The sequence below is a fragment of the Balaenoptera ricei genome, chromosome 15 (assembly GCF_028023285.1).
Source record: "Balaenoptera ricei isolate mBalRic1 chromosome 15, mBalRic1.hap2, whole genome shotgun sequence".
Lineage (NCBI taxonomy): Eukaryota > Metazoa > Chordata > Mammalia > Artiodactyla > Balaenopteridae > Balaenoptera > Balaenoptera ricei.
In genome coordinates this window covers 24,480,093-24,500,000 of record NC_082653.1, presented here as the reverse complement: position 1 = coordinate 24,500,000, position 19,908 = coordinate 24,480,093, and the positions used below count along the sequence as shown (strand labels likewise).

The 19,908-nt window shown below is 40.8% G+C and overlaps 2 protein-coding genes across 7 annotated transcripts in view; one reads left to right on the top strand and one right to left on the bottom strand.

Moving 5' to 3' along the window:
- ACSS2 (acyl-CoA synthetase short chain family member 2) overlaps positions 1 to 14,113 on the top strand; it is a 76,546-nt gene extending 62,433 nt beyond the window's left edge. Inside the window, exon 17 of the mRNA XM_059898458.1 lies at positions 13,464 to 14,113. Within this exon, the coding sequence (XP_059754441.1) occupies positions 13,464 to 13,522 (59 nt within the window). The 3' untranslated portion in view covers positions 13,523 to 14,113. The remainder of the gene's footprint in view (positions 1 to 13,463) is intronic.
- GSS (glutathione synthetase) overlaps positions 1 to 18,770 on the bottom strand; it is a 34,123-nt gene extending 15,353 nt beyond the window's left edge. Inside the window, exons 1-5 of one of the 6 annotated variants that reach the window (XM_059898460.1) lie at positions 18,646 to 18,770; positions 17,846 to 17,914; positions 16,831 to 16,865; positions 15,807 to 15,941; positions 511 to 656 (exon numbers count right to left, since the gene is read on the bottom strand). In XM_059898460.1, coding sequence (XP_059754443.1) covers positions 511 to 656; positions 15,807 to 15,935 — 275 coding nt within the window. In that variant the 5' untranslated portion in view covers positions 15,936 to 15,941; positions 16,831 to 16,865; positions 17,846 to 17,914; positions 18,646 to 18,770. Of the gene's footprint in view, positions 1 to 510; positions 657 to 15,806; positions 15,942 to 16,830; positions 16,866 to 17,845; positions 17,915 to 18,436; positions 18,526 to 18,645 lie in introns of those variants that run through there. The other 5 variants (XM_059898461.1, XM_059898462.1, XM_059898459.1 and 2 more) reach the window with 5 other exon arrangements.
- Between the last annotated feature and the right edge of the window lie 1,138 nt (positions 18,771 to 19,908).

Below are 19,908 nucleotides of genomic sequence, written 5' to 3'. Positions count from 1 at the left end.
GTGAACTGGGTGTGGCCCAGTCTGCACCCCGTCCCACCCAGAGATAAGAGGCCTGAAGTGACAAGAAAGGGTCACTGCTTAAGAGAAGTAGGAAATCTGACTTTAAACCCAATAACCCCTCCTGCCCTCTGTTTTCTCTAAAACTAGGTTGACTCTCCCTAATTACAAATGGAAATTTCAGTCTTCAAAGCAGGGGGGTCATGGGTCAGAGAATCACAGAATGTCAATGTTGGAAGTTACCTTAGATTTAGGCCAACCTCCCATTTTACAGATGAAGAAATTGAGGGCAGAGAAAGAGAGGAACTTGCTTGAGGCCATATACATAAGTGGTAGAGCCAGGGTTAGAAGTCAGGTTTCCTAACCTCTATTCTACAAATTTTTGTTTCTCCTGGGGAGTACCTGTCCCCCACCCCACCAAGTCACCTGCCTGAGTAATAGCTCATGACTCCCCAGTCTTCCAATCCCTTGGTTCTAGCACCTCACAGTCCCCGAAGCCCCACTGCCCTGTACCTGGAGAGAGTTTGCTCCAGAAAGGCAGCGTTCTGGCTGACAGCATCCACCAGCAGGTTGAAGTCCATTTGCACAGCATAGGCCTGCTCCAGCAGGGCACTCGTGACCAGTGAGGGGAAGAGTGTGAATGGGGCATAGCTCACCACCTGATCGAGGAGAGAGAGTGGGCATGGGTAGAACACCTGTGAATGGGTTGTCTTCCTGCAAACATAACCCCATGGAAAGTGTGCCCTACATTTATTGAGGACACACAAACTACAGAATAGTGGTTACCTCTGGGAAGGGAGGGAGAACAGGATGAGGAATGGGTATAAAGGGAACTTGCAGACTTTGTTTTTGGCCATTTTGCTTCTGATCTTTTTTTTTTTTAATGTAAAGAGATAAAATATTACAAAGTCTAGAAGACAAATAAACCAAAAAATTATTGAGCACTGACTGTGTTCTCAGCCCTGTTTTAAATACTTTACATGGATTCATCATTTAACCCTATGAGAAAGATACTATTATTATCTAAACCTAATAAATAGATAAGGGAACTAAGTCTCAGAGAGGTTAAGTAACATGTCCAAAATTATATAAAGCTAATAAGTGACACTGGGATTTGAACCATGAATGTTACTAAACAACAACCACCATACACACACACACACACACACACACACGCACACACACACACATACTCTTAGCCAGTTCATATCCAAGCCCAGTCCCCTTGCCTTCTGGTTGGGGGAGAGGGAGAGTCCTGCAGGTAGGGCTGCAGCAGAAGTGGACTCTGGTCTCCAGAGAAGAAGCCAGGAGTGGTTTCCCCCCAGTATTGGAGATGGTGACCCAGGTTGCCAGGCCTGCAGTTCAGCTGCATTCTGAGTTCTCTAGACTTTGGCAGAGCCAGGAAACCCAAATACCATCCAGAATACTATTTTTAGAAGGGGAAAATGCATTCTGAGATTTCCAACAACAAATGAACTAGAACTTGGGTAAGAGAAAGTAAGATGACTTTGTGACTTATATTATGACTTTGTGCTTATATTATGAAGCATTCCTGAGTCTAACCTCTGAGTTAATATGCTTGTCATCATAGTAGTATGAGTTAAGGGTGTTAGAACTTGGCATTTATATATTTATTTTTTTAAAAATTATTATTTTGAATGGATAATCCAAACACATGATATAAATTAAAAAAAAACACAAGGATACATAGTGAAAAGTACATCTCACTCCCACCCTAGCCCCAATGACCCAGTTCTCCTCCCCAGAAGCAAATGGTATACTAGTGTCTCACATATCCTTCTAGACTAATGTATATGTATACATACATATTTTCTCTTTTTTACACACACACAAGCATATAATACATACATTGTTCTGTCCTTAGCTTTATAAATATTTCAGAGACATTTCCAAATACATTCAAATAGAGCACTCTCATTCTTTTTATTTTATTTTTTTAACACCTTTATTGGAGTATAATTGCTTTACAATGGTGTGTTTCTGCTGTATAACAAAGTGAATCAGCTATACATATACATATATCCCCATATCTCCTCCTTCTTGTGTCTCCCTCCCACCCTCCCTGTCCCACCCCTCTAGGTGGACACAAAGCACGGAGCTGATCTCCCTGTGCTATGTGGCTGCTTCCCACTAGCTACCTATTTTACATTTGGTAGTGTATATATGTCCATGCCACTCTCTCACTTCGTCCCAGCTTACCCTTCCCACTCCCTGTGTCCTCAAGTCCATTCTCTACATCTGAGTCTTTATTCCTGTCCTGCCCCTAGGTTCTTCTGAACCTTTTTTTTTTTAGATTCCATATATACGTGTTAGCATACGGTATTTGTTTTTCTCTTTCTGACTTACTTCACTCTGTATGACAGACTCTAGGTCCATCCACCTCACTACAAATAACTCAATTTCATTTCTTTTTATGGCTGAATAATATTCCATTGTATATATGTACCACATCTTCTTTATCCATTCATCTGTCGATGAACACTTAGGTTGCTTTTTGAATTATGGTTTTCTCAGGGTATATACCCAGTAGTGGGATTGCTGGGTCATATGGTAGCTCTATTTTTAGTTTTTCAAGGAACCTCCATACTGTTCTCCACAGTGGCTGTATCAATTTATATTCCCACCAACAGTGCAAGAGGGTTCCCTTTTCTCCACACCCTCTCCAGCATTTATTGTTTGTAGATTTTTTGATGATGGCCATTCTGACAGGTGTGAGGTGATACCTCATTGCGGTTTTGATTTGTATTTCTCTAATGATTAGAGATGTTGAGCATCCTTTCATGTGTTTGTTGGCAATCTGCATATCTTCTTTGGAGAAATGTCTATTTATGTCTTCTGCCCATTTTTGGATTGGGTTGTTTGTTTTTTTGATATTGAGCTGCATGAGCTGCTTGTAAATTTTGGAGATTAATCCTTTGTCAGTTGCTTCATTTGCAAATATTTTCTCCCATTCTGAGAGTTGTCTTTTCGTCTTATTTATGTTTTCCTTTGCTGTGCAAAAGCTTTTAAGTTTCATTAGGTCTCATTTGTTTATTTTTGGTTTTTATTTCCATTTCTCTAGGAGGTGGGTCAAAAAGGATCTTGCTGTGATTTATGTCAGAGTTTTATGCCTATGTTTTCCTCTAAGAGTTTTATACTGTCTGGCCTTATATTTAGGTCTTTAATCCATTTTGAGTTTATTTTTGTGTGTGGTGTTAGGAAGTGTTCTAATTTCATTCTTTTACATGTAGCTGTCCAGTTTTCCCAGCACCAGTTATTGAAGAGGATGTCTTTTCTCCATTGTATATTCATTTTGTATATTTTATCAAAAATACGGTGACCATATGTGCATGGGTTTATCTCTGGGCTTTCTATCCTCTTCCATTGATCTATATTTCTGTTTTTGTGCCAGTACCATATTGTCTTGATTACTGTAGCTTTGTAGTATAGTCTGAAGTCCAGGAGCCTGATTCCTCCAGCTCCATTTTTCTTTCTCAAGATTGCTTTGGCTATTTGGGGTCTTTTGTGTTTCCATACAAATTGTGAAATTTTTTGTTCTAGTTCTGTGAAAAATGCCATTGGTAGTTTGACAGGGATTGCATTGAATCTGTAGATTGCTTTGGGTAGTATTGTCATTTTCACTATGTTGATTCTTCCAATCCAAGAACATGGTATATCTCCCCAGCTGTTGGTATCGTCTTTAATTTAATTTCTTTCATCAGTGTCTTATAGTTTTCTGCATACAGGTCTTTTGTGTCCTTAGGTAGGTTTATTCTTAGGCATTGTATTCTTTTTGTTGCAATGGTAAATGGGAGTGTTTCCTTAATTTCTCTTTCAGATTTTTCATCATTAGTGTATAGGAATGCAAGAGATTTCTGTGCATTAATTTTGTATCCTGCTACTCTACCAAATTTATTGATTAGCTCTAGTAGTTTTCTGGTAGAGTCTTTAGGATTCTCTATGTATAGTATCATGTCATCTGCAAACAGTGACATCTTTACATCTTCTTTTCCGATTTGGATTTCTTTTATTTCTTTTTCTTCTCTGATTGCCGTGGCTAGGACTTCCAAAACCATGTTGCATAATAGTGTTGAGAGTGGGCATCCTTCTGTTGTGCCTGATCTTAGAGGAAATGCTTTCAGTTTTTCACCATTGAGAATGATGTTTGCTGTGGGTTTGTCGTATATGGCCTTCATTATATTGAGGTAGGTTCCCTCTATGCCCACTTTCTGGAGAGTTTTTTACAATAAATGGTGTTGAATTTTGCCAAAAGCTTTTTCTGTATCTGTTGAGATGATCATATGGTTTTTATTCTTCAATTTGTTAATATCGTGTATCACATTGATTGATGTGCATATACTGAAGAATCCTTGCATCCCTGGGATAAATCTCACTTGATCATGGTGTATGATCCTTTTAATGTGTTTTTGGATTCTGTTTGCTAGTATTTTGTTGAGGATTTTTGCATCTATATTCATCAGAGATATTGGTCTGTAATTTTCTTTTTTTGTAGTATCTTTGTCCGGTTTTGGTATCAGGGTGATGGTGACATCATAGAATGAGTTTCGGAGTGTTCCTCCCTCTGCTATATTTTGGAAGAGTTTGAGAAGGATAGGTGTTAGATCTTCTCTAAATGTTTGATAGAATTCGCCTGTGAAGCCATCTGGTGCTGGGCTTTTGTTTGTTGGAAGATTTTTTTTTTAATTTTTATTTATTTATTTATTTATGGCTGTGTTGGGTCTTCATTTCTGTGCGAGGGCTTTCTGTAGTTGCAGCAAGTGGGGGCCACTCTTCATCGCGGTGCGCGGGCCTCTCACTGTTGTGGCCTCTCTTGTTGCAGAGCACAGGCTCCAGACGCGCAGGCTCAGTAATTGTGGCTCACGGGCCTAGTTGCTCTGCAGCATGTGGGATCTTCCCGGACCAGGGCTCGAACCCGTGTCCCCTGCATTGGCAGGCAGACTCCCAACCACTGCGCCACAAGTGAAGCCCTGTTGGAAGATTTTTAATCACTGTCTCAATTTCAGTGCTTGTGATTGGTCTGTTTGTATTTTCTATTTCTTCCTGGTTCAGTCTCAAAAGGTTGTGCTTTTCTAAGAATTTGTCCATTTCTTCGTGGTTGTCCATTTTATTGACATATAGTTGCTTGTAGTAATCTCTCATGATCCTTTGTATTTCTGCAGTGTCAGTTGTTACTTCTCCTTTTTCATTTCTAATTCTATTGATTTGAGTCTTCTCCCTTTTTTTCTTGATGAGTCTGGCTAATGGCTTATCAATTTTGTTTATCTTCTCAAAGAACCAGCTTTTAGTTTTATTGACCTTTGCTACTGTTTTCTTTGTTTCTATTTCATTTATTTCTGCTCTGATCTTTATGATTTCTTTCCTTCTGCTAACTTTGGGGTTTTTTTGTTCTTCTTTCTCTAATTGCTTTAGGTGTAAGTTTAGGTTGTTTATTTGAGCTGTTTCTTGTTCCTTGAGGTAGGATTGTATTGCTATAAACTTCCCTCTTAGAACTGCTTTTGCTGCATTCCATAGGTTTTGGGTCATCATGTTTCCATTGTCTTTCATTTCTAGGTATTTTTTGATTTCCTCTTTGATTTCTTCAGTGATCTCATGGTTATTTAGTAGTGTGTTGTTTAGCCTCCATGTGTTTGTATTTTTTACAGATTTTTTCCTGTAATTGATATCTAGTCTCATAGCATTGTGGTTGGAAAAGTTACTTGATATGATTTCAATTTTCTTAAATTTACCAAGGCTTGATTTGTGACCCAAGATATGATCTATCCTGGAGGATTTCCCATGAGCACTTGAGAAGAAAGTGTATTCTGTTGTTTTTGGATGTAATGTCCTATAAATATCAATTAAGTCCATCTTGTTTAATGTATCACTTAAAGCTTGTGTTTCCTTATTTGTTTTCATTTTGGATGATCTGTCCATTGGTGAAAGTGGGGTGTTAAAGTCCCCTACTATGATTGTGGTACTGTTGATTTCCCCTTTTATGGCTGTTAGCATTTGCCTTATGTATTGAGGTGCTCCTATTTTGGGTGCATAAATATTTACAATTGTTATAACTTCTTCTTGGATTGATCCCTTGATCATTATGTAGTGTCCTTCTTTGTCTCTTGTAATCGTCTTTATTTTAAAGTCTATTTTGTCTGATATGAGAATTGCTACTGCAGGTTTCTTTTGATTTCCATTTGCATGGAATATCTTTTTCCATCCCCTCACTTTCAGTCTGTATGTGTCCCTAGGTCTGAAGTGGGTCTCTTGTAGACAGCATATATATGGGTCTTGTTTTTGTATCCATTCAGCCAGTCTGTGTCTTTTGGTTGCAGCAATTTAATCGATTTACATTTAAGGTAATTATTGATATGTATGTTCCTATTACCATTTTCTTAATTGTTTTGGGTTTGTTATTGTAGGTCTTTTCCTTCTCTTGTGTTTCCCACTTAGAGAAGTTCCTTTAGCATTTATTGTAGAGCTGGTTTGGTGGTGCTGAATTCTCTTAGCTTTTGCTTGTCTGTAAAGTTTTAATTTCTCCACTGAATCTGAATGAGATCCCTGCTGGATAGAGTAATCTTGGTTGTAGGTTTTTCCCTTTCATCACTTTAATATGTCCTGCCACTCCCTTCTGGCTTGCAGAGTTTCTGCTGAAAGATCAGCTGTTAACCTTATGGGGATTCCCTTGTATGTTATTTGTTGTTTTTCCCTTGCTGCTTTTAATATTTTTTCTTTGTATTTAATTTTTGATAGTTTCATTAATATGTGTCTTGGCATGTTTCTCATTGGATTTATCCTGTATGGGACTCTCTGGGCTTCCCGGGCTTGATTGACTATTTCCTTTCCCATATTAGGGAAGTTTTCAACTATAATCTGTTCAAATATTTTCTCAGTCCCTTTTTTTTTTCTCTTCTTCTTCTGGGACCCCTATAATTTGAATGTTGGTGTGTTTAATGTTGTCCCAGAGGTCTCTGAGACTGTCCTCAATTCTTTTTATTCTTTTTTCTTTATTCTGCTCTGTGGTAGTTATTTCCACTATTTTTTTAAAAAATAAGTTTATTTATTTATTTATTTTTGGTTGTGTTAGGTCTTCATTGCTTTGCACGGGCTCTCTCCAGTTGTGGCGAGCGGGGGCTACTCTCTGTTGTGGTGCACGGGCTCAGTAGTAGTGGTGCACAGGCCCAGTTGCTCCACAGCATGTGGGATCCTCTGGGACCAGGGCTCGAACCCACGTCCCCCACATTGGCAGGCGGATTCCCAACCACTGCACCACCAGGGAAGTCCCTTTCCACTATTTTATCTTCCAGGTCATTTATACATTCTTCTGCCTCAGTTATTCTGGTATTGATTCCTTCTAGAGAATTTTAAATTTCATTTATTGTGTTGTTTATCATTGTTTGTTTGCTCTTAGTTCTTCTAGGTCCTTGTTAAACGTTTCTTGTATTTTCTCCATTCTATTTCCAAGATTTTTGATCATCTTTACTATCATTACTCTGAATTCTTTTTCAGGTAGACTGCCTATTTCCTCTTCATTTGTTTGTTCTGGTGGGTTTTTACCTTGCTCCTTCATCTGCTGTGTGTTTCTCTGTCTTCTCATTTTGCTTAACTTACTGTGTTTGGGGTCTCCTTTTTGCAGGCTGCAGGTTCGTAGTTCCTGTTGTTTTTGGTGTCTGCCCCCAGTGGCTAAGGTTTGTTCAGTGGGTTGTGTAGGCTTCCTGGTGGAGGGGACTGGTGCCTGTGTTCTGGTGGATGAGGCTGGATCTTGTCTTTCTGGTGGGCAGGACCGCGGCCAGTGGTATGTTTTGGGGTGTCTGTGACCTTACTATGATTTTAGGCAGCCTCTCTGCTAATGGGTGGGGCTGTGTTCCTGTCTTGCTAGTTGTTTGGCATAGGGTGTCCAGCACTGTAGCTTGCTGGTCATTGAGTGGAGCTGGGTCTTAGCATTGAGATGGAGATCTCTGGGAGTGCTTTCGCCATTTGATATTACGTGGAACCAGGAGGTCTCTGGTGGACCAATGTCCTGAATTCGGCTCTCCCACCTCAGAGGCACAGGCCTGACACCTGGCCGGAGCACCAAGACCCTGTCAGCCACATGGCTCAGAAGAAAAGGGAGAAAAAAGAAAGAAAGAGAAAAATAAAATAAAATAAAATAAAATGAAATAAAGTTATTAAAATAAAAAAATAAAAAAAATATTAAAAATTTAAAAATTTTTAAAAAAAGAAAAAAAAAAGGAAGAAGAGAGCAACCAAACCAAAAAACAAATCCACCAATGATAACAAGCGCTAAAAACTATACTAAGAAAAAAAATGAGAAACAAAAACGGACAGACAGAGCCCTAGGACAAATGGTAAAAGCAAAGCTATACAGACAAAATTATACAAAGAAGAATACACATACACACTCACAAAAAGAGAAAAAGGAAAAAATATATATATATCTTTTGGGAAGTCTGAGGTCTTCTGCCAGTGTTCAGTAGGTGTTCTGTGGGAGTTGTTCCACATGTAGATGTATTTCTGATGTACTTGTGGGGAGGGAGGTGATCTCCATGTCTTACTCCTCCGCCATCTTGAAGGTCTCTCTCATTCTTTTTAATGGCTGTATAGTATTCCATTCTTTGTATATACCATAATTTATTGAATCTAGCCTTCTATTATGAACATCAAGGTGGTTTCCTTTGTTTCCTCCATTACACCTCGATGTTTCAGTGAACATCCTAGAATATACATTCTAGGTATTTTGTGTGTGAGGAGGTTCATAAATTGTAAATTTCTAAAAGTAGAAATGTCAGGTAATTAATGTAAATCCAATTAAAATTTTCTAAATAATTCCCAAATTGCCATCCTCAGCATCAATTTAAGACAAAATTAAGGAAGGGTGTTTGTGAGAGTAAGGTTTTTTTTAGCTTGAAGCCTTTAGGAGTTAGAGTGGGAAATATTGCACATATGTAAGGGGTGACTTAATACGCTGAGTGCATGTGTGAAAACTGCAGGGGTATTTCCTTGGTTTTAAAGCTCAGAACTCTGACTCCTCCAACAAATCCCATTTGGCATGAAAAACTTCCAAAGAGTTTTTCTGTTAAGACTTCCTTCTGCCTCTGTCCACGTGACTCATTATGCCCGCTTGGATTTGGGATCAATAGTATAGTGCTGTTCTCTGCTGTCCATAGGCTAAAGGCTGAAACACATTCTTTTCACTTGCAATAGACACACAGAGTCATATTCTTCTATTATAAGAAAAACTATAGCACATGCATGACAATAAACACTCAGCTTCACAGCCAGGAAAACAATACAACAGAGAGTGATAGAAGTAAGAACTCCTACCTTATCTAAAGGGGGCAGTCATAACTCCACTCTAGCCAATTGCTGCCATGCAGGAAAGTGAGCCAGGATTGCTAACTGACCTGATTTTTCAAGATAAGCTGGGTATCTAGAGTTTTTTTTTTTTAATTTCATGATTTTAAAAAATGTTGAATAAACAAAATAAGAAATGAAAGAGGAGAAATAACAACTGATACCACAGAGATATAAAAAATCATAAGAGAATACTATGAACAGTCATATGCCAACAAATTGGGCAACCTAGAAGAAACAGACAAATTTCTTGAAATATACAGCCTGCCAAGACTGAATCAAGAAGAAACAACTTGAACAGAGCAATCACTAGAAGTGAAATTGAATTTGTAATAAAAATACTCCCAGCAAACAGAAGTCCAGGACTGGATGGCTTCACAGGGAAATTCCACCAAACATATAAAGAAGAACAAATATCTATCCTTCTCAAACTATTCCAAAAAACTGAAGAGACGGGAGCACTCCCAAATTCATTCTACGAGGCCACCATTACACTGATACCAAAACCAGACAAAGACACTACAAATAAAGAAAATTACAGGCCAATATCTTTGATGAATATAGATGCAAAAATTCTCAACAAAATATTATCAAACTGGATCCAACAATACATAAAAAGGATCATACACCGTGATCAAGCTGGATTTATTCCAGGGTCATAAGGATGGTTCTACATTAACAAATCAATCAATGTGATACACTACATTAACAAAAGGAAGGATAAAAATCACATGACCATCTCAATAGACACAGAAAACGCATTTCACAAAATTTAACATCCATTCATGATAAAAACTCATCAAAGTGGGTATACAGGGAACATACCTCAACATAATAAAGGCCATTTACGACAGACCCACAGTCAACGTAATACTCAACAATGAAAAGCTGAAACCCTTCTTGCTAAATTCAGGAACAAGTATGCCCACTCTCACAGTTTCTATTTGACCTAGTATTGGAAGTCCTACCCACAGCCATCAGACAAGAAAAAGAAATAAAAGGTATCCAAATTGGAAGTGAGGAGGTAAAACTATCACTATTTGCAGACGACATGATACGCTATATGGAGAACCCTAAAGTCTCCACCCCAAAACTATTAGAACTAATAAATGAATTCAGCAAGATAGCAGGATACAAGGTTAATATACAGAAATCTGTTGCATTTCTACATACTAATAATGAAATATCAGAAAGAGAAAGTAAAAAACAATCCTGTTCAAAATCTCAAAAAAATAAAATCCCTAGCAATAAATTTAACCAAAAAGGTAAAAGACTTATACTCTAAAAACTATAAAAACATTGATGAAGGGAACTGAAGATGATTCAAAGAAATGGAAAGATAGCCCATCCTCTTAGACTGGAAGAATTAATATTGTTAAAATGGCCATACTACCCAAAGCAACCTACAGATTTAATGCAATCCCTTTCAAAACACCCATGACATTTTTCACAGAACTAGAACAAATAATCCTAAAATTTATATGGAACCATAAAAGACCCTGAATTGCAAAGCAATCCTGAGAAAAAAGAACAAAGCTGGAGGTATAACCCTCTCAGACTTCAGACTATACTACAAAGCTAGAGTAATCAAAACAGCATAGTATTGGCACAAAAACAGACACATAGATCAATGGAACAGAATACAGAGCCCAGAAATAAACCCATGCACCTATGGTCAATTAATCTACCACAAAGGAAGCAGGAATATGCAATGAAGAAAAGACGGTCTCTTCAATAAGTGGTGCTGGGAAAACTGGACAGCCAAATGTAAAACAATGAGATTAGAACATTCCCTCATACCATATTCAAAAATAAACTCAAAATGGTTTAAAAACCTACATGTAAGACCTGAAACCATAAAATTCCTAGAAGAGAACGCAGGTGGCACACTCTTTGATATAACACAAAACGAAAAGACAACCTACGGAATGGTAGAAGATATTTGCAAATGATGCGACTGACACGGGGTTAATATCCAAAATATACAAACAACTCATATAACTCAATATCAAAAAAACAAACAACCCAATCAAAAAATGGGCAGAAAACCAGAATAGACATTTCTTCAAAGAAGGCATACAGATGGCTAACAGGCACATGAAAAGATGCTCAAGATTGCTAATTAGAGAAGTGCAAATCAAAACTACAATGAGATATCACTTCACACCTGTCAGAATGGCTATCATCAAAAAGACTATAAATAACAAATGTTGGAGAGGATGTGAAGAAAAGGGAACCCTCGTACACTGTTGGTGGTAATGTAAATTGTTTCAGCCAGTATAGAAAACAGTACGGAGGTTACTCAAAAAACTGAAAACAGAACTACCATATGATCCAGCAATTCCATTCCTGGCTATATATCCGAAGAAAATGAATACACTAATTCAGAAACATACACCTTAATGTTCACAGCAGTACTATTTATAATAGCCAAGATATGGAATTAACCTAAGTATCCGTCAACAGATGAATGGATAAAGAAGACATGGTATATATATTCAATGGAATACTACTCAGCAATAAAAAAGGAAGAAATTCTGCCATTTGCAACAAAGTGGAGGGTATTATGCTTAGTGAAATAAGTCAGTATGATATCAGCATACTGTATCATATCACTTATTTATAGAATCTAAAAAATAATACAAATGAATGTATATGCAAAACAGATTCACAGATATAGAAAACAAAGGGGTTTCTATATGTGGTTACCAAAGGGGGGAGGGACAAATTAGGGGTATGGGATTAACAGAAACAAACTACTATATATAAAATAGATAAGCAACAAGGATATACTGTATAGCACAGGTAATTATATCCATTCTCTTGTAATAACCTATAATGGAGTATAATCTGCAAAAATACTGAATCACTATGCTGTACACCTGAAACTAACATAATATTGTAAATCAACTGTACTTCAATTAAAAAAAATGTTGGCTCTGACTTTTTAAAGACAATCTGGTGAAAAAACTGTTAACAGTGCTTGCCTCTGGGGAGGGAAAACCATTACTGGAGGAAGGACTTATTCTACACTGAATATCCTTTTGAATTTTGTACCCTGGTCATGTATTTTAAAAAATAAATTAACTCTCTAAACACTGCAGGAGCCAACTATTTAATCTGCACGTGGCTGGTCTGTAGGCCTGATCTACAGGATAAAGTTCACACTCTTCTTCTGCCCAGTACCCAAAGCCTCTTGGCTGTCTGACTTTGGCCTGACTCTTTCCCACTATATCCACTTATGTCCCCTGCATTCAGCTGCATTCTCTTGAACATGTTTTGCCTTTTCCTTCTTTGGGGCCTCTGCTATGCTGTTCCTTTCTGCAATTTGTCTTTTAAGATATAGTTCAAATACTACTAATGAATTGATCCTTCTTCCAGGTGTCCTATACAGTATCCTGGGAGAGGCAGTAAAAAATGTAATTTCAGAGCATGGACTCAGGAGGTAAACTCCTTGGATTTGAATTCTGGCTCTGCCAATTATACCACCATTTAAATGACCTCTGGAAAGTTACTTAACTTCTCTGGGCCTTGGTTTCCTCATCTCTGCTGTGGTGAGAATTAAATGAGTTAGAGATTCCAAAATGTTTAGAATAGTGCCTGGCAGGTAGTAAATACTCAATAAATGATAGCTAATATTGTGTAGCAGGTGGCCTATATTTCCTCATAGGACTGACATTATTATTTTTTTAAAGACTTTTTTTGATGTGGACCATGTTTAAAGTCTTTATTGAATTTGTTACAATACTGTTTCTGTTTTATGTTTTGGTTTTTTGGCCACGAGGCATGTGGTATCTTAGCTCCCCGACCAGGGATCGAACCCATACCCCCTACATTGGAGGGTGAAGTCTTAACCAGTGGACCACCACGGAAGTCTCCAGAACTGACATTATTTAATTTTGTCTTGTGGTACATTCTCCAACTAGACCATGAGCTCCAGAGGTCAGAGCCTCTGGCTGACTCACCTGTGTCTTCAGTGCCTAGAATGGCCGGGCATAGAACAGGCACCTGGTAAAGATTTGGAATGAAATCCCCCACACATACATACACATACACACACTTCCTGTCTTTTTTCTCTGGACTGGAAATCTCACTGAGGACTGTGCCTTTTCTAGGCTCCACTGACTTCCAGAAGGACAAGGTGTTGGACCTGCACACAATACCTATTGATTAACAGAAGAAATAAAATCTCGGAGTGGAAGGTGCTTCATTATGGGTTCACACAAGAAGTTCACAAAATCTGAAGTTCACAAACCATGCAATTATATTCCCAAAGCCAGAGGCAGACTTTTTATAGCATCAGCCTACCTTAGGTGACAGCCATTCTCATTCACTTGGGCCTCAGTAAACAGTTATTGAGTTTGAACTCTCTATCAGGCCCTTAACTAGGTTCTGGGCACACAGAGACAAAAGAGTATGTGGCTTGTTAAAAAAAGTATGTGGCTTGGGACTTCCCTGGTGGTGCAGTGGTTAAGAATCCACCTGCCAATGCAGGGGACACAGGTTCGACCCCTGGCCCGGGAGGATCCCACATGCCGTGGAGCAACTAAGCCCGTGCGCTACAACTACTGAGCCTGTGAGCCACAACTACTGAGCCCGTGTACCACAACTACTGAAGCCCACGAGCCTAGAGCCCATGCTCCGCAACAAGAGAAGCCACCACAATGAGAAACCCGCGCACCACAACGAAGAGTAGCCCCCGCTCACCGCAACTAGAGAAAGCCTGCGTGCAGCAACGAAGAACCAACGCAGCCATAAATAAATAAATAAATAAATAAATAAATTTGTTAAAAAAAAAGTATGTGGCTTAGTTACTAATGTGGATAATCATATGGTATATATTAAGGCTAGAAGAGCTTGTCTAATATGCTTCTTTGTGTAAAAAATGGGGAAAAGGAATATATACGTATTTTCTTGTTATGAGTAAACTAGCTAAAAGAATAAACAAGAATACTAAAACACAGGTTGCCTTCAGGGTGGGAGAACTGAGTGGCTAGGGAATGTGGAAGGGAGGGTTAAACTGTAAACTCTTATACCCTTTGAATTTTGAAGCCTGAAAATGTCTTATTAGTCACAAAATTAAAAGTTTTTCTTTTTTAAAGGATGAGATTTTTTTTTTTTTTTTTTTTTAGAAAAAGGTAATTTTTAAAATTTATTTACTTATTTATTTATTTATTTTTGGCTGTATTGGATCCTCGTTTCTGTGCGAGGGCCTTCCCCAGTTGCTGCGAGCGGGGGCCACTCTTCATTGCGGTGCCCGGGCCTCTCACTATCGCGGCCTCTCTTGTTGCGGAGCACAGGCTACAGGCGCGCAGGCTCAGCAGTTGTGGCTCACGGGCCCAGTTGCTCCGCGGCATGTGGGATCCTCCCAGACCAGGGCTCGAACCCGTGTCCCCTGCATTGGCAGGCAGACTCTCAACCACTGCACCACGAGGGAAGCCCAAGGATGAGATTTTTTAAAGATGTGGTTTAGACTAAGCAGTTCTACTTTTATGTATCAACCTTAGAGAAACACTCATACAGGGGCCCAAACAGGCATGTATGTGGACGTTCCCTGTAGGGCTATTTGTAGTCATAAAACATTAGAAATCACCAGAATAGCCGTCAGTAGAGGAAAGCTAAACTGTGATCCATTCACACTTGGAATCCTATGCATCAGAATGAAGCTGACCTTTATGGAAGGAGTTGGAAAGAGTTCTAAGACAGATTGTTAAATGAAAAGAAAACAAAAATATATCACAGCATAATATATATCATCCAATTTGGCTTTTAAAAACTATATACAGTTGACCCTTGAACAACTGCACAAGTTGTGGGTTTGAACTGCACAAGTCCACTTATACGCAGATTTTTTTCAGGAGTAAATACTACAGTACTATGCAATCTGAGGTTGGTTGAATCCATGGATGCTGAACCTCTGATACAGAGGAACTGCATACATGGAGGGCCGACTATAAGTTATATGCAGATTTTCAACTGCGCAGAAGGCTGGCACCCCTAACCACAGCACTGTTCAAGGGTCAACTGTATTTCTTTATATACATATATATGTATGTAAATGCACAGAGAAAGACCTGGAAGGATATACCACAAACTAATTACAGGGAAGGCAGTGTGACTAGGGGGCCTTAAAAAATAAGTTTACTGGGCAAGGTGCTTCATATGAATTACCTTCTAATTCTCTTACCAACTCCATGATGTAGGCCCCATTATTATTCCTTTTTATATTTGAAGAAACTGTAGCTGAGAGAGGCTATGTAACTGCCTAAGTCACACTTCAAGCCTCAGACTTAAATTTGATTACTCTAGCATGGTGCTTTTTAACTTTACATACTTCTAGAGATCAATTTTAGTTATTGAAAAAAAAGATAATCCAAAGGAGCTGCCTCCAGCCTGGCAGGGGCCTAGTAGGATCCAAGCAGTGTGGTCAGTGCTGTGAAGAGGGGTCAGGGGCTTACATCTGAGGAGCTGGGCTCTTGTGAGGTCCTCAGCAACACCCCCTCTGCCAGGGCCCGGTCTACAGCCTGCCTTGCTAGCTCCTCCAGCTGCTGTTCATCCTGCAAGAGGCTCCCCCAGCCGGTGGCCATCCTGACCTGCAAAGGAGGAGAGAGAAGGGCTGACAGATGGCCTGGGGCCCAGCAACTGGCAGTGTGGTACAGGGGAGTGAACACTGGCTGGCAGTTCTTAACAATTTCCATGAGCACAAAATGGAAAGCTTGACAAAGCATTTCCATTGACACTCTTTCTTTTGAGTCCTAATCCAATGACAGCCTTATTCTCACAGTAAGGAAGCGGAGGCTCAGAGAGATGAAATGACTTGCCCAAGGTAATGACTAGTAAAATCTGGACTTGAACTCGGGTCTCTGGACTCCCAGCCCGATGCTTTCCATTGGAGAAAGAGGCACTAATACATATGTGATCGTGGCAAGTTCTTTCTCCTCCCAGAGCTGCAGGTTCTCTACCTGTGAAACAAGGGGTCTGGGGTAGACCATGGTTTCCAAACCAGCTGAATATTCTGGAGAGCTTGGAAAAGAATACAGATTCCTGGGCCCTACTAGAGATTCTGATTCAAGAGGTCTGAGGGGAGGGAAGGGCTGAAGCTCTGTATGTTTAATAAATTTTCCTGGGACGGGAACTGCTGTAATATATTATTAATTTCCCTTCTAGCTCCAACAACCCATGTCAGCAGGTTTCAAATAAATTATGTGGGAGTGGGGGAAAGGAGCCCTTTGTGGAATACTATTAAATGCAAATAAGGTGAACTCCTCCCTCATACTAACCAGAGGCAAACTCACTAGCAGGAAATGATTACATTCCTTGTATGGACATCTATCATCATAGAACCAAAAGACAGATAATATTCTTGAGAAATCATATTAGCAGGATAGAAATAATTGAAACCCAAGTGCCCAATGTAATAGGAGGAGTCCAACTGGCTGCCAGAGACACACAGGGTGAACCAACTCACACTTTGACACTCACTGATTTTGCAGCAGGCCCCAGGGGTGTAAGAAAATCTGGATAAAAATATGGAAACACCAGTCATTAGAACATGGCTGCCCAGCTCAGTGGTCCCAGGAAGAGAGCTGGAGAATGACAAGTAACCTCCGTCACATTCAGCTCCATCCCCCACTCCCCATGACAGAACTGGTGTGGTGCTAGACCAATAATGATAGTCTGTCGGCCTCAGCACAATGTTTTGAAAGAATGAGCATGTGATTTCAAGAGGGTCCTGACAACAACCCTGTCAGGTGAGACATAGATAAGGGCAGTCATAGTAGAGAACAAAGCTCTGAGGTCAGTCAGACCTGGGTTTGAATCCATAATAATTACTTCCTTTATAAATAAGGTCACCATGTGGATTAAATGAAAAAAAAACCTGTGTGTAGTTCCTTAGCAGTGTTTGAAGCTCTATACATGGGAGCTTCTTTTTTGGCTGTACCCACTTTACAGGTAGAAGACTTGTCAGAGGTCACCTGGCAGCCTGGTGGCAGAGCCAAGACTAGAACCTGTGACTCTGACATTAAGAGCAATGAAACTCTCCACTGGCCCCCATCTCTTCACAACTCTGGGATTCTATCATCTCCACCTGCTGTTGGGTTTTTGTTTAGCTGGCATAAACACCGATTGGCATCTAATGCCAGGACCCTGACTGAGGACGCAAAGAAAGATAAGACAAAAATAATTACTATGACAAGTGCTAGTTGGGCCCTTTGTATTTCTCATTCTACAGTCTCAATCCTTCTTGGGGCTTTATTTCTGTTTTGCTGATGACACTCGAAACTATAACTTCACTGCAGTGCTTTTCCTGACCTTCAACGGAGAATATCCAACTGCTTACTGAGAGTCTCCATAGAACCAGAATAGAATGTGTTGTTGTCGCCCCATAAATCTGCTCCTACTCTTGATGAACCCGACCCAGGCACCCAAGCCTTGTACATACATCTTTCCTACACCCCATTCTCCCCCAATCCTATGGATTCTCAGTATACATTACTCTGAATTCCTTGATTTCTCTCCACCTTCACCGTTAGGAGGCCTGGTTCCGACTACCACCATCTCTTCCCTAGGCACGAAACAGATTCGGAGTGATGTATCTTCAGGACACACCAGCTAGTCTCCCGCTTCCAGGCCTTGGCATTTGCTGTCGTCTCTCTTTGGGACAATCCCCACCACTCCGACCACCGCTCACGACTTAGTTTCAGAAGCCGTCCCTGTTCCCCGCCCAGGGCTTCTTTCTACGGCCCATTAATTTCCCCTGTATCATTGGGAATAGTGTGTCTTGATCACTTCTCTAGCTCCAGCGCCTACTACTGTATTCAATGAATGTTAAATGAAAGAATGATGAATGAATGACATACTGGAGCCAGATCACCAAAAGCCTTAACACGCCCACAAGAAAACCCCGGTCGGACTTAAAGCCAAGGGCGAGGCCAATGCCTGCCTGAGGCCCGGGGCAACAACACGGTCTCCTGCCCAGGCCTGCCCCGCCTCACGGCCCGCTCGCTCCCACCCGGGGCAAAGTTTGGTTCTAATCGCTTCCACTTTTGTTGTTTAAAAAAAAAACAAACTCCGGCTCTAGTCTCACCGGCACCGAGTGCCCGACACCAGCACAATCTGGAGTCAGGAGATCTAGGAAATCTGCAATCAAGAAGCACCAGCCCCACCCCCTCACTGGACACCAGCTTCCAGGTCCCTGCCATGGGTATGAGCTACGACATCTCCTGGCCTCCAGAGCTCCAATCGCTGACAGATCCCTCCCTCATGGCCTTTCTCCCGAAGAAGCATGACCCTTACCGGCCGCCGTTGCAGTGCCCCAACCTACTCGTTCGTCGTCCTGCCGCTCTCCGTACTCAGGCCCCCTCGCGCCTTTACCGGAGCTTCAGGGGGCGGGGCCTCGATGCGATCCAACGCGCTTGCGCGCCCCCATCCCCTCCACGCCCCGGGCAGGGCTTAAAGAGCAGCGGAGCTGGACGGTGGCTGGGAAGGGACGGTCCGTGTGAGGGCAGCTTTGGGACAGCGCCTTGGGAAGGAAGGGAGGAGTCGTGTTGGGTCAGCCGGGAGCTACGGGTTTGCAAAGCTAAAGCTCGTAGGGCGTCAGAACTGCTGACTTCCGACGCAAGATGGGGAAACTGATACTCAGAATGGGACAGTCACTACCTTGGGGACACGCAGTTGGTGGTAGTGGGTGTGGTAATAGATGCCCAGAGACAGAGACAGAGCCCAGCGCAGGGTCCCATAGCACGTTAAAGGCTGAGCCAGTGTTGGAACCCAGCTGCGTCCCAGAAAAGAACACCCGATTTCTCCAACCCTGGGACAGCTGCAGGAAAAGCTTTAATGGCAAAAGGAAAGTAATTTCATTTTTCCAGCAGTTTTAAAGTTAGGAACGTTTGAGGGTGATCCAGTGTTTCACAAAATGTCCAATATCACCTGCATCAGGATCTGGTGCAGTTTTTTTTTTTTTTTTTAATGCAGATTTTTTTGTCCCTACCTCCATCTCACCCATTGGCAGCTCCCCAGTTCTTTAACTGTTCCTTCTTTCTGGATTGTGATAGGATTCTTCTCAGTCTGAAGCACCTGATACGAATTTTAATTAAACTGAATTTATCAGTCTGGGCTCTGGGGAATTAACCATGAATAAGACAGAGCCCCGGCTTTCACATCTGATTTAAAAGGTAGACAGGTAAACAGTGTTTTTCTGGGGAAGTAGGGAAGGCTTTTGGGGTCTTGAAGGACAGGTAAGCATGTGTAAACAGTGAAGGAAGTAGGGGTGGTTAGAGGCAGGAAAGGGGCTAGTGTACCAAGTAGCAGGAGCAGAAACAGCAAAGGCAAATAATTCTGAATGTGGCTAGTCTTGTTTTAGAGACAATGAGGAGTTTGGTGTAGATACTGAGGAGGGTCTGGGGGTTGGAACAGGCTTTTAGGAGCTCAGTCTTGGGGAGGGAGCCTTGGATGCTAGGTTAAGAAGTTTAGCATTTGTCCAATGAGTTGTCTAAGGATATTAAGGAAGAGGGAGACATGGTGTGTTAGGTGCTGGTTACAGCATGGCAAATGGTTTGT